Here is a 13,668-nt window from a genome sequence, read left to right as displayed (position 1 = left end):
GCACTTCCGTGGTAGTTCCCGCCGGGGGTCAAACAAAAGCACAGTCGTGTGGAAGTTCGCATAGAAGGAAGAACTCCTAAAGTTTCGACTCAGTGCCAATTGCCTTGCGACGCATTTGTCGAGAAGATACATCGGCGGGTGCTGGGGCCGCAGCGATAAAGAACAGCTCACGCCCAACAGCGTCTGACATGGTCAAAACACGCGACGAGACTGTCGCACCATCACGGCGATTTTTACTAGAGTCAAAATTAGCGTAGCCCCGAATTGTAGGCCTTCAAAGGCTTAACTTACCCTTCGCGACGTGATTGGGCGATCAACTCGGTAAAGTCCCATAGACGCCCGCGAGGAAGGACCTTTCCAGTATCTGGATCTCGCTCTGGTGTCCACTCTGGGGCGAGTCTCAGTGATGGGCCAGCGCGAGACTCCTTGTTCTTGGATACAAGAATGATCCCCTCTTCCTCGAAGCGTTGATAAGAGTTCTTGAGGGTTTCCTTGTTGACAGCTTCGAAATATGAAAGATCTCCCTGGTGATAGAGAGTTTTGCCAAGCTGCACTAAGACTTAGCATCCTGCATAATCGAAATGTTTAAACTGAAGGCTCGGAAACTTACCAGTTGGGCACTGTCCTGTGCCTTCTTGTTATCTATCCAGATATCTCGAGGACCATCCGAAGGAGGAGTGAGCCCCACGAGAGACACTGCACCGAGCCACGATGCTTCAATGAAAGGCCAGATCAAGAAGCAATAGAAATCGTAGTTCTCTCGACCGCATGTTCGCTCAGCATCGCTCAGCTCTACGTATTGCGGAACACCAGCACTGTCACGGGTAATGCTAATAACATCATCCGCCTCCAGGCTGTGCAACGTCTTTTCCAAATTGGTGATTAAGCCCTCGGGAGGAAAGATAAATTCACCACGGAAGAGCTGTATCTTATTAGTGAAATGCTCCAAAATTTAGCCGTTGTTGGATAGACGTACCTGCGAAAGGAATGAGACTTGGGCCTTTAGCGCTTCAAATGTGATTCGCTGGTTAGTAGGCCCGCCGCCTTGCTTGATCTTCGTGTACATCGCAACAGAGACCAAGGCCTCGGTAATGAAGAGATGAATGAGCATGTTGCGATAGAAAGATAGTTGGAAGCGATCAACGGCATAGTAGGTGGGTTCCACCAATCCTGAGATCACACCGACTAGCTTAGGTCCAAGTACATCGAGGGCACGATCAACCACCATTTCTGTCGGTGAGCGGTAGAAGTGGGCAACCCGACCACCTTTAGCTCGCACGCGGTCACAAAGCCAATCCAATCGTCTCACCAATTCGCCCTTACCAACACCACGACCCCGAAGCGTTAAAAGAACAGTTCCGACAAGCGCGGGTGGCATCATTACTGAAACATCATTGATTTCGGACAGGACGCGATATCCTAACGTTCTGAGGATCCGACCGCGTTCGGTATGGGCAAGGTTTAGATCGCTGCCTATACCCGAGAGGTTGAGTCGGGAAAGCTGTTGGCACAAAAATTCTCGCAAACTCCAGGGTTCGTGGAACCGAACATCGACTCGACCCAGTTTCAAGGACAATACAGAGGAAGATGACAAGAGATCCGCCAGATTCTCTTTCTGCTTGGGTTGGCCTAGAAGTTCGCTAATATAGGATCTATTCAGGGTCAGTACTAAGTTCGGACGACAGCATGCAGTGATGTTCATACTCTGTCTCAATGACCTTGTCGTACTGCGTACTGACAGGGCAAATTATGGTGTCCTTGACGCGACCAGACAACACGCTTTCAACGATGAAGTTCAAGATACCAAATTTGGGTGAAAGAAGCTTTCCTGTCCGGGATCGGCCGCCTTCAATAAAGCATTCAAAATTGAACCCTTGTTGAAGAAGAGTGTCAATGTAAGCCTGAACGACAGTATGATAGAGCGGGTCATTTCCAAAGCTGCGTCGAATCCACATGGCACCTAAAACAGACGTAAGTATATCGTTGGAGGACGGTCGAACATCAGCAGGCATGTACTAACCTGCATGCTGCAAGAATGGGCCCAATAGAGGAATGTTGAGATTGTCGCCTGCGACAACAACCGGCAGACCAATCCCCAGGCGGTAGCAGATGAGCTGTAGAGAGACATAGTCCACATGAGACTTGTGGCACGGGAGAAACACAATAGATTGCTTGTTCTTCGCCGCAGTCTCCGCTACGGATCGTAGACGCAGAACCTCCTCACTGGATACGTGGATACCCTGGTGATAGGCTCGAGTCAGGAGTTGAGTGCACATGTAGTACGCGCCTCGAATGAACGTCTTGCTTTCCATCTTGCAAATCATATTGTCCATCATAGTGTCCACCACCTCGCGAAGGCCGCTTTCGAGCTCATGTCGGCGTCGCGCCCGCTTCTCGTCCATATTCGCTCCTTCTTTGATCGCAACCAGGCCTTCCTTTTCCTCTACGGAAAGCCGAGTATTGGCCAGCTCTCTGACCTTGTCCTGCAACATTGGACTAGCCAGGATGGCAGACTTCATCCTCTCGCCGAAGCCCGAGTAGAAGACAGGTTGTCCAATCACATCATCATATGCGCGCCAGCCAGTACCCGACATATACAAGCTCACTTCGCGAAGGAATTCAAGGGGGTTTGCGCGGAATCGCGCCATATGGCGCACGAGGTTTCGTTCGGTAATCGTGTCATGTTGAGAGTCGGGCCCGCCCGTAAAGCCAGAGGGATGGATGGTGACCTGCTTGCCGACAATTTCTAGGTCCGGAGCTGAATGCTCATCGCTGATGGCTGCTTTGGGGGGCGCCATTGTGGGTACAAGCCACAAGGATGGGGAGTGGGGGGGGAGGTCCTTCGGGGGGTCAGAGTCGCTGTAGGGTCATAGGTAGGAGGAGCACCGGGGGTCATTGACAGATATAGGTTGGAATAGAAGGCAAGGTCGACCCAGGAGACGAGAGATGAAGTGCGGGACAGGCCCATAGCTCCAAAGTCCCAACAAAACCGACGATCGACCCCGGAATATACTTCAATCACGGGTTACCCCCCAGATTCTCTCATTAGCCTCGGCGCAAGTCACGTGTTCGGGACGGGTAAGTCGTGCATCTCCGCTTTGCCGCGGACGTTTCGAAGCTAGTGGGCTCCAGATAATTAGAGGCATTCCCCCCCCATTTCGATCACATCACCATGTCCCGCTTGGTGAACGGTGTCAAGTCCTTCTCCAGTATGTTACAGCTTCGTTGTCTAGGCTGATTCGAAGCTTACCTCTTCTCCTCAATTCCCTAGCTGCGGCCTCCTCGCTGCTTGCCGACGCTTCTGCGGCTGCTGCACGATCCGCTCGTCAACCGACCTCGTTCCAAGTCTTCCGTGACGTCCCCGAACTTCGCCAATTGCGACGGAAATTGATTCAAAATGATCGCACTATGGGATTCGTGCCCACAATGGGTGCCCTTCACGAAGGTCACCTGTCGTTGATTCGAGAGGCCGCCCGGGAGAACACTGACGTCTTCGTGAGCATCTACGTTAACCCGACTCAATTTGGCGTCAACGAAGACCTTTCAAGTTATCCTCGTACTTGGGATAGTGATGTCGAGAAATTGGAGAAGCTCAACGAAGAGCTCGGTAATTTGGGTGCTGGCACGGGACGAATTACTGCCATCTTCGCCCCGACCTCGAAGGTCATGTACCCTACCTTACCACCTTCGTCGGAAATCGACGGCCACGGCTCATTCGTCACCATCACACCTCTTGCGAGAAAGCTTGAAGGTGTTTCTCGCCCGGTATTCTTCCGCGGCGTTGCGACAGTCTGCATGAAGCTATTCAATGCGACCACGCCCGATCGGGTCTACTTTGGACAGAAGGACGTGCAACAAACAGTGATCATCAAACGGATGGTCAAAGACTTCCTTATCGATACTGAGGTTCGGATCGTTGCAACTGCCCGCGAGGCTGACGGCCTGGCGTTGAGCTCTCGGAATGTCTATCTTGGTGCTCGCAGGCGGACCGTGGGACTCACCCTTTACAAAGCCCTGAGTGCCGCAGCGGAGGCATACAAGGCAGGCAAGACCTCCCGTGATGATATTTTGGGGGCTGCCCGCACTGTTGCTGAGCGTGTACTGTCCGAGCAGCAGTCGCTTTCTCCGTCGGAGCGGGCACTGTACGAAGTTGACTACATCTCCCTCGCTGATCCCGAGAGTTTGGAGGAGCTCGACCTCGTCGATCTCAAAAGGGGAGCTGTTCTAAGCACTGCGTTTAAGATGGCCCCTCTAGAGGAGACTAAGCCCGGCGAGGATTGCGGTTTGGGAGATGGAAAGGTTCCCGTACGGTTGATTGACAACATGATCCTCCAGCCTCAGGCTTAACGGGGAAACCAACTGCATGATGACATTTGTATATATACACCTGCTTCTCATTTAGCGTAAAAAGCACAGCAAATCATCAAATTTAGATTATTTACAACGAGTTGACAACCCAGATAACCGGATCTTCCTGCTTTGACATTACTTCCAAACAGTATGTAGGGCATGTCTGTAGGGCTCGGGCCGAAAAAAGGGCGAGGCTGTTTGTTAGGACCTAGGCGTTGTGCCCCTCCAGTAGGCCTAACGTTGTGCGCTACTTATATCGGTCCCGGGCATGCTAGAACATAGCGTTCTAACATATTTAGTCTTTTGGCTTGTTTGGTTAGTGCGCCCGGGCACGAACCGTAACACGTACCGTCACAATTTGAGTCTACAGCCCTCTGGGTTGTATACAAGCCAGAATCGTTAGGCCTGGTAAAACAAAAAATAAATCTATTGAGTCAATGGATGCCGTCAATAAGGTTCGCTGGTGTTTACTTCGTTATATATCTTAAGAAGTATATCTATTACTGGTTTACCATCTATAAGTTTAATTATAATTATATATGGGCTGATTACGATAAATAAAAGCTAGTAGGAGAAAGTCCTATATCTAGTAACTATATTAATCGTGTTTATATAAGATTAAAAGATATATCTGACTATAAAGAATTATTATATCTCTAAAAGGCTAGCTCTATCTTAGGCCTATAGTTATATTTAGGGTGAGGCTATTGACACACACCACCTGGTGCCTGGTTTCTGCCTGAATTTGCTTGATTTCTGCCAAGGCTTATAATATGAGTAGCGGTATTCTGCGCCAGATTATTAAATATTAAATATTAAATATTAACTAAGTTACGTTTCTCCGGTAGTGCTACTTATGTCAGAAAGTCTCTAGCCTTGGGCACTCATCCTATATGTCACTATACGTAAAATTTTTCCTATGCAATATGGGGCTTTCCTATTTTAGCTGCCGTCGCTTTTATGAGGGCGCTCAGAGTCAGACTCACTGAGTAAATTTCAGTCCGGAAATCAGACTCACTGAGCTATCACTCATTACTCAGATATTCATCAGAGGCATCTATTGAGACCCAGTCGATTAAAGATGTTTGAAGAGAATTTCTTTCGGGTGAGAATGTCCTCAACTACTCCTTGTTTGGTAATACGCGCGCCCCCGGAGGAGAATTGAACCATCTTTCACGTCGTATGCCACAAATGCCAAAAACTTTCAACATCGTGAGTGGGTCATATGCCTAGAATAATTGGCTACCCCCTCTGCTAGAGCTTTAGAAAGATGTTCTCCCCATTCAAAAGCTGTGGGACAATAACACTTAACTAAATCTAACACTTCGTTTGAGATTTGGCTTGCCTTTATTCTTTCAGAAGTTACGTAGTGCTACACTCCCACCTTTGCACTCCCTCCCGTGCTACAGTACAGCACAGTATGACAGACATTTTTCCCTCTAATAGCGTGCTGGAAAACCTGAGGTGCATGGGTGGAGACTACCCAAAAGTGCCTATAAATTTGTGTTTACCTATTCATATCCCCATAGTTTCAGGAGGTGGTCACCTCATTCCCGAGAGTTTTTTGTTTATTCATTTTAAATCCAATTATTAGTTTGTTTCCTAGCTATTCCTCTCGATTTTGTCCTGTTTCTTCGCTTCCAACACAATGCCTGCGTCTTCAAGTCTCTTGCACGCTAATATTCAGGTGAGTGAAGTCCAAAATCCAGATAATCAATACTCAAGTTTCTATCTCTCGTAGCTATTTCCTGATCGATCCCACATATATCGCTGATGGACAGCCTCTCCTAATGTATGTCAACGATCACCAGGTCGTGTTGGATCGGAGGCTGACAAATCCAGTTTGCACAATCCTTTGCGATACACCTTGCCGCGTTTGCAAGCCTTGGTGATCGAGCGAGGGATACGGTCATGGGAAATGCTCCTGTTGTTCTTTCCTGCACTGTAACGACATCAGGATTGATAACACAGTCAGATCCGCCGGCCGCGACAAGTGCATATTGATGTGTGTGATGATGATTATGGTGAATTCATTTGCCCAATGTAGCTCGCTCTAGTATATGCTGCTATGCGGGAGTGCTGTCAGGCCTGTTGATTGTTGGTATTCTATGGCCCTTGCGGTTCCTGGACCGCCTCCTTTGCGTGCCGGTCGGTAAGTTCGTTGCCAGCGACTCCTTGATGAGCTGGTATCCACCTGAGCTCTCTTCGGATGCCATTGGCTTCATACCGCCTTATCAGGTCGTGGCACCCTTCCAGATAAATCTGTCCTGACGACATCCTTGGTTGGTGAAGCGCCTTTAATGCCTCCTGGCTGTCTGCAAAAATGACAAGACCATTTTTCGCCTGCGCGGCCCGTTGTTCAGATTGATGTGTGTTCAAAAGATTTTGCTCAGCAATGCCCCGACGGGCAAGCCGCCACTTGACCGCCCACTTCTTGGTACTGCCCCCTATTCTGCACCCAGCCAGCACTATTAGTCATAATCCTCCTGTCCTGATGTTAACATTTGACATCGACGATTGGTTCCCCTCTTTCTACTGGCGAACAAAACGACCCTGAGAATGGCTCCCTCTGCATCCCAACCCAGGCTCCCTTCCTTTTTGCCCAGCCTGGTCGAGCGCCTATTAGATGCTCCCCCGTCCTTTATTCTGGGGTCTTTCAACACCCTCCTCCTACTCTTTCGCCCCTTCTCCCGATTCCGTTGCCTCGATCGACGGTGGGTGCCGAGGCTTACTGCTCATATTTCTGAGGTTTGGTCGTTACGAATAATCCGGTCAAGATCTGGCTTCCCTTCAAGCCATTTTTATTCTCACCTTTCCGACCGTTGCTTCCTCGAATGAAACGGAAGTGAGGCATGGCACCTCTAAATCCAAATATCTCATTTTGCATTTCGTTCTGCATACATTGACAGGCGATGTATGGAAGTACTAGAGGGAGCACTCTTCTATCTGGTCAGTAACAAGAGGGTGACTCCACATCTCTGGGGATTACTAGAGCCTGTCTAAATTTTCTCTGTTAAAACTCTACGACGGGATCGCTCGAGCTCATAAAGTGATTGCGCAACAGAGTATAAAAATTGTACCTTGACCACCGAATCTTGAAAATATTAGAAAGCTTCAAAATGAACGCCGATGAGGGCAAACAGGACAATCGTGATTTGCGCATGCATAATATTACCAAGGGTTGTTTCATTTGTTTAGCTGGCACATTCCAGGGCCAATGTTTGCCTGGTAGGAATGTAGGAGAAAGAAAGAATGCTTCGAGGACACAAAATCCATATTCAAAAACCCGGACGACCCTTTCCTAACACTGCAGGATTGATTATTTTTGCCAGCTACTATCTTGATCTTCCAATCATTTCATTTGGAGGAATGGCACTTCAAATATGCTTTACATTGATGCTAGTAAGACACGTCCTATTTAGCCAGGCAGCACAGGTCAATTTTTCATTGGAACTTACCTGGCAAAATGGATCACCTAATGGCTTCACACGAGAAATGATTTTTGTGAACGATGTTTTTCCGGGTCCATCCTTGTATCTCGACGAGGGAGATGATGTGACAGTGAGCACCGAGATATCTGGATCCATTCAAAAAATGTGTTGACCCGAGAAGATAGAAGTGACCAATCATCTCCCTTTTAATACATCAATTCATTTTCATGGAATCGAGTATGATTGACTATTTCAAATGAACAAACTGCATTGAAATACTCAGCTAACATCAATTGCTCTATGAAGACAGCGAAATACACCTTGGAGTGATGGTGTATCTGGTCTATCGCAATGGGCTATTCTTCCAGGTGCCAGACATGTTTACAAGTGGAAAGCTACCCAGTATGGAACCTATTGGTACCACTCCCATGATAGGTCCAGAATAATGGATGGGCTATACGGCGCAATATTTATTCGGTGAGTGCTCTTCTTTTGGCGGGAAATTGAGAGACTAACATGTTTCCAGGCCTACAGCAAACCGTGAATCGCCTTTCTCAATGATCTCAAGCGATCCAGCTGAAATCGAGGCAATGAAAACAGCGGCATCGAACCCACAACTCGTCGTGCTTTCTGATTGGGATCATTTGACCTCGGACGCTTATATGCAGGCCATGAGAGAATCAGGATATGATATCTTGTAAGACACTGTCAGGGCCTATTAAAGGCTAGATGCTAACTAAACCAGCTGCTCCGACAGTGTCCTTATCAATGGTAGTGGGTCTGTCTACTGCAAGGATCCGGAGGAGTTGACGGCGCTACAACCACCGCAGATTAGACAAGTGGTCAATGAAAGTTTGACTGATAAAGGGTATTTCCATGATCTGTTCCTCGATGAATCCTTGCAGTGATATAACTGACCATTCTCCAAGATGCAATCCATTCCTGGTCACTCTGCAGGGAGATTGGAAACACAATCCTGCAGCACTTCCTGGGGGCCTCAACTCTGGGTGCGTCCCGAGTCAAGGTGATACAACCATATTCCAAGTTGACCGTGACGCAAAATGGGCAAGTTTCAACTTCATCAGTGCGGCGAGTATCAAGGCACTGGCTGTATCTATTGATGAACACCCTCTCTACATATACGAGGTGGATGGTCGTTATATTGAGCCTCAATTGGCCCATGAGTTCCCGATATACAATGGGGAGCGGTACTCAGCCTTGGTCAGATTAGATCAGCGCTTGGCGAATTACACAATGCGTGTCGCTGGTAATGGCAATCAAGTCATTTCCGGCTTCGCAACCTTGTCCTATCATGGAAGCGAGCAGAATTCATACCAGTCAGTTCCTTATATTGACTATGGAGGCATCAACACGACTGATTCTGTCATTGTTCTTAACACCACACATCTGCCACCATATCCCCCAATACTGCCTGCGGAAGTCGCTGATGAGTTTCATCTTCTAACTCTTGGGAGGCTGAACTCATCCTGGGAATGGACATTAGATGGTACGACCTTCCTTCCGGCTACGCTATCGGCTATGAAACCAGCTCTTTATGATCCGGGTTCACCTGATCTGGCACCGTCACTCAAGATCACCACAAAAAATGACACCTGGGTCGATATCGTCTTCCAGCTGGCGATACCACCACCAACACTTCTTCAGCCTCCCCACCCAATCCATAAACATTCCAACAAGGCCTTTTTGATTGGAGCAGATCACGGCAAGTTTGTGTGGAGCTCCATTGAAGATGCTTCGAAGGAATCGCCTGAAAGCTTTTTGCAGACACCCCTTTATCGAGACACTTTTGTCACATCACCTAGTGGCGAGGCATGGATCGCGATCCGTTATCATGTGGAGAACCCAGGGGCGTTTCTCTTGCACTGTCACATGGAGACACACCTCTCATCAGGCATGGGTATGGTGATATTAGATGGGATTGATGCTTGGCCAGCAGCTATTTGATCAGCAAGAGCGGGCCATGAGATTTAAGATAAAGCCGTCAGAGATAGCACATTTTGAAATAATAATGCCCATAAATTTTTAAACATACCCTAACCCTCTTGGAGACAAGCATAGCCGTGTTTGAAACGCTCACACTACTCATACTGCTATTTTCCTTCTCGGTCCTGATGCGTTTTGCAGAATGGAAAGGGTGCATCTAGCCCCCTGGATACTGTAATATTGAATAAAATTGCCGACAGTGGTTGTTTCAAGACGCCAAATCTGGAAGATAGCATATGTACACACTAGATTAATTTTTGATATATGACTGTTTCTTGCGTGACACTTGCCTTTGTATCCTCTTCGCCCACGCGTCACTGAAAAAGAGTGAGCTTCTCCCCGCCCTCTTCTCTCCTCCTGACTCAAAGGAAACCGATATCACTATAATTTGACATGGCGGAAGTTGTCGGTGTCGTATCTGCTAGTACCACCTGCAGGCACCGCGTAACACCGATGAAGAAGCTACTAGTATTTAGGCTATGGAAGCAAAGAGAAAGGGAATAACGGGCGGTAAGTCACATGACTGCAGCATTTCCTATTCCGTTAATTCAACTTAATTATAGTGACACCCGCAGGACCAGCGCAAATAAAGTACACCAAATGGTCCAGGCGATGTCTATGTAGCCTTGAAGCTGACGGGCTATGCTCTTAATTTTGGCTCCACCACGCCGGCCGTGACTACTGCACAGAACTACTGTTAAATCGTATTAGGGCTCAGATCTTTCATAGCCCGTGGTTCCATAGATTTCTCACTGTCTAAAATTTGTAGGAATCAGGATTTCCTTTTTTTCTAAATTAAGAAGCCCTCTGATAAAGGTGTTAATTGCAGAACGTTCATGGTATGTTGGGTTAGAAAGTGAGAAAGATCATGCCAAGACTTGCCAAACGCCAACATGATCTGATGAAGCTCGAACCGGAGTTCACTTAACCCACTTCCCCAAAGAAGAAGGCTTGGCAAAGTTCAATCCGATCTAGACTGATCGGCGGATTGCCACAATCGACTTCACCATGAGCCGACTTATGATCCACGTCTCATTATGATTCTGTATTCCCGCACTATAGAGCCCGCACAGTGGAGGTCCCGACCACACTGGCGACCTGCTAATCAGGGCTACCTCCTTTCTACTCTCAGGGGGCTACTTACTAGTCGCCATGCCCACTTATGGGTGTCCGGGAAATTCCAAGCCAGATAGATCAACTGGCGAATATCACTAAAAATAGGATTGAAACTTCTTGATGAACTTACACCCCGCGGCGCGGCACCATGGGAGCACCCGCTCAGCTGCACTCATGATTGAGCTTCCATGATATAGATCGGCCTCTAGGATCATTAACCAAATCAAACACATTGGCATTTGCGGGGTTTGGTGCATCATATGCGTGATCGTATTGGCCAAAGTCGGAGTATTCCAGTCCAGTCTCGATATTCCTAATGCATACAAATGTGCTGGAATTCCCGGGGGGCTCATGAGTAGAAGGTATGGATTGATTCAAGCCTACTGTCCAACCCCCCCAGCCTCACTAGCCCATGGAATTGATCTCAGCCGCGAAAAGCCACCTAGGCCGGGCCTTTGCTGTCTGGTCATCATATATTGGACATTTTTGAAGCGAAAACGAGATGTTCGCTGATGGCTTGATGTGTTTTGTAAACCTAGAGTTCAGATTGATATAAATAGATATTTTCTGTCTTCGACCCAGACGCCACTAATTACTGTTTGTGGTATAACGTGAGCCCCATAACAATTCTAAGGGCTAGAATCTGTTGAAACAAGTATCTTTCTTAGAAACATGACCTATGGCTCAGAACCCCAGAGGAGCCTTCAAGTTCACGAGGCATCTGTATTGAATGTCATGTTCGAAGCCAAGAACTCACTGGATGTCGCAGCGATCTTATTTTAGAATCTTTTTTGGTTCTGTGCATCGGGCGATAGAAACCTTGCGATCGAAACTAGCGGCGCAGAGCTAAGAAATATCGCCACTAGCCAACATAAAAGCTGCGCAGATAATCTTTCTGTGTCGATTTGGATTCGAAAAAGCAAAGGTTTTATCGAATCATCTTTGCATAACACCTGCATCTTTCAATATGAAGTGTGTGCTCTATATCCTCACTGTGCTGCTCCAAGTTGCTACGCACTTAGCAGTAGCAGCCCCAATTGAGGTAACCCCAGGTACCGACCTTTCTCTGGAAGAGAGAATGAAGAACCCTGCCCCTACGTCTATTCCGGGGGTGCCGGGCAGTGTTGCTGCTGCCGCTGCTGCCGTCGCCGCTTCTGGTGGTACTGCAAAGGATGCTGCTGCCGCTGCTGCTGCTGCTGCCGCCGCCTCTGGTGGAGGTAAGGGAGGGGGTGCCGCCGCTGCTGCCGCTGCCGCTGCCGCCACTGCTGGGGGTAGTGGAGCGAATGTAGCCGCCGCCGCCGCTGCTGCTGCTGCTGCCTCCTCTGGAGGTGACGGAGGAGCTGTCGCTGCCGCCGCCGCCGCTGCCGCTTCAGCTGGAGGAAACGGAGGAGCTGCTGCTGCTGTCGCTGCCGCTGCCGCCGCGTCTGCTGGTGGCAGTGGAGGGGAAGTTGTCACCGTCTCTGTTGCTGTTTCAGTCGCTACTGCGGGTGGTAGTGGTAAGGACGTCGCAGCGGCTGCTGCAGCGGCTGCTTCTGCCTCTGGTAGCGGAGGAAATGCGGCTGCGGCTGCCGCTGCCGCCGCCGCTTCTGCTGGTAAAGGCGGAAAGGAAGTCGCTGCCGCCGCCGCTTCAGCCGCTGCTGGTGGTGGCTCTGGCGCTGGCGCTGGCGCAGGCGCTGGTGGCTCTGACTGCAAGATCTCCAAGCCATTCTTCTACTACAAACACCCGACTCGTTTCAGCCGTCGTCTTGAGAAAGCTCAGTCTGGAGATCAATTCCAGTCTCTCTGCAAACATAAGTGAGCGACATGGACTTCAAAACGTAAAAACTTGCGCTGACCAGATTCAAAAGGGACTGGTACAAAACTCCGAAAGGATGGGCCAAGCAGGAGTTTAAGCCCCACGGCTGCCGTAAGTCGTTCTACTTTTCCCAAGCTCTCTATCGCGCAAGTATTGTTGCTGATGGTGCTCCAGCTGAGCCAATCAAGACATGCTAATGGTCCGCATTCATCTGTAAGTGGGGGGAAGGGGGAAGGCCTAGCCAAGGCGATTCCAACATGCTCTGAAGGGTGGCTTTATGGATCGATTTGGGCACTCTGATCTGGATCTGATTTCAAACTTACTCTGTCCTTTTCTACTTTACCTTTTGATGCTAACCTAAATTGATACTGTTTTGTGATTTTAAATAAAAAGAAATGAAAATGCAAGTTTACAGCTTTGAGCACAGCTCAACTTGAGCGTATGCATATTCCTTCATTTGATCATAAATGCACGATCAAAATCACGAAACATTTCATTCTGGTTTCAAGTCACCGAATCGGAAATTCCCAGAAGCCTGCTCTGGTTCCATCTACCTTTTCATATTGATATGACGATAAAGAAAAGCCTTCATCTGCCTCTGAGAGAGGACTGGATTCTCGGTACTGTAGTGTTGAATGGCAAGTATTTGATCGTCGACTGAAGCTGACTAGAATCTAATAAATCAAACTCAGCCGTTGGACTTGCTTGTGATACCGCCGGTTCCACACGATTACAGTCTTCTGCGAGCGACCGGCGCTGTTTGCACCTACTCAAAATCATCGAGAATTGTGATTGTTCAAGCACATAGCATGTACACACAGGACCGCGAGCATGCTGCATGTATCTTGAATCGCACGCTGCATTTTGTGTACATTATAGCCTCGATCACCCTTGGAATCGCTATTTAAGCCAAGCATGGATTCGATCGTCTGGACAGGAGCCTCAAGCCTTCCCATTCCAGACCCATTACTA

At 48.5% G+C, this 13,668-nt stretch overlaps 4 protein-coding genes across 4 annotated transcripts; 3 read left to right on the top strand and 1 right to left on the bottom strand.

Annotated features, from left to right (window-relative positions):
• Positions 1-76: 76 nt before the first annotated feature.
• On the bottom strand, positions 77-2,798 carry N7496_007058 (lysophospholipid acyltransferase family protein; the record flags this gene model as incomplete). The annotated part of the gene is made up of 6 exons (XM_056699987.1): positions 77-236; positions 292-548; positions 611-922; positions 977-1,652; positions 1,705-1,960; positions 2,021-2,798. The coding sequence occupies 6 exons, from the start codon at positions 2,796-2,798 to the stop codon at positions 77-79; spliced, it is 2,439 nt and encodes an 812-aa protein (XP_056555400.1).
• Positions 2,799-3,172: 374 nt separating this feature from the next.
• Positions 3,173-4,347, top strand: N7496_007057 (pantoate--beta-alanine ligase PAN6; the record flags this gene model as incomplete). The annotated part of the gene is made up of 2 exons (XM_056699986.1): positions 3,173-3,209; positions 3,272-4,347. The coding sequence occupies 2 exons, from the start codon at positions 3,173-3,175 to the stop codon at positions 4,345-4,347; spliced, it is 1,113 nt and encodes a 370-aa protein (XP_056555399.1).
• A 3,406-nt stretch (positions 4,348-7,753) lies between these two features.
• On the top strand, positions 7,754-9,746 carry abr2 (laccase abr2; the record flags this gene model as incomplete). The annotated part of the gene is made up of 5 exons (XM_056699985.1): positions 7,754-7,911; positions 8,092-8,258; positions 8,308-8,478; positions 8,527-8,649; positions 8,711-9,746. The coding sequence occupies exons 1-5, from the start codon at positions 7,846-7,848 to the stop codon at positions 9,744-9,746; spliced, it is 1,563 nt and encodes a 520-aa protein (XP_056555398.1). The 5' UTR covers positions 7,754-7,845.
• Positions 9,747-11,868: 2,122 nt separating this feature from the next.
• Positions 11,869-12,893, top strand: N7496_007055 (uncharacterized protein; the record flags this gene model as incomplete). The annotated part of the gene is made up of 3 exons (XM_056699984.1): positions 11,869-12,695; positions 12,749-12,807; positions 12,871-12,893. The coding sequence occupies 3 exons, from the start codon at positions 11,869-11,871 to the stop codon at positions 12,891-12,893; spliced, it is 909 nt and encodes a 302-aa protein (XP_056555397.1).
• Between the last annotated feature and the right edge of the window lie 775 nt (positions 12,894-13,668).

The sequence above is a fragment of the Penicillium cataractarum genome (genome assembly GCF_028827025.1).
Source record: "Penicillium cataractarum strain IBT 29864 chromosome Unknown utg000005l, whole genome shotgun sequence".
In the NCBI taxonomy this organism is placed as follows: Eukaryota; Fungi; Ascomycota; class Eurotiomycetes; order Eurotiales; family Aspergillaceae; genus Penicillium; species Penicillium cataractarum.
This window is presented reverse-complemented; position numbering and strand designations above follow the sequence as displayed.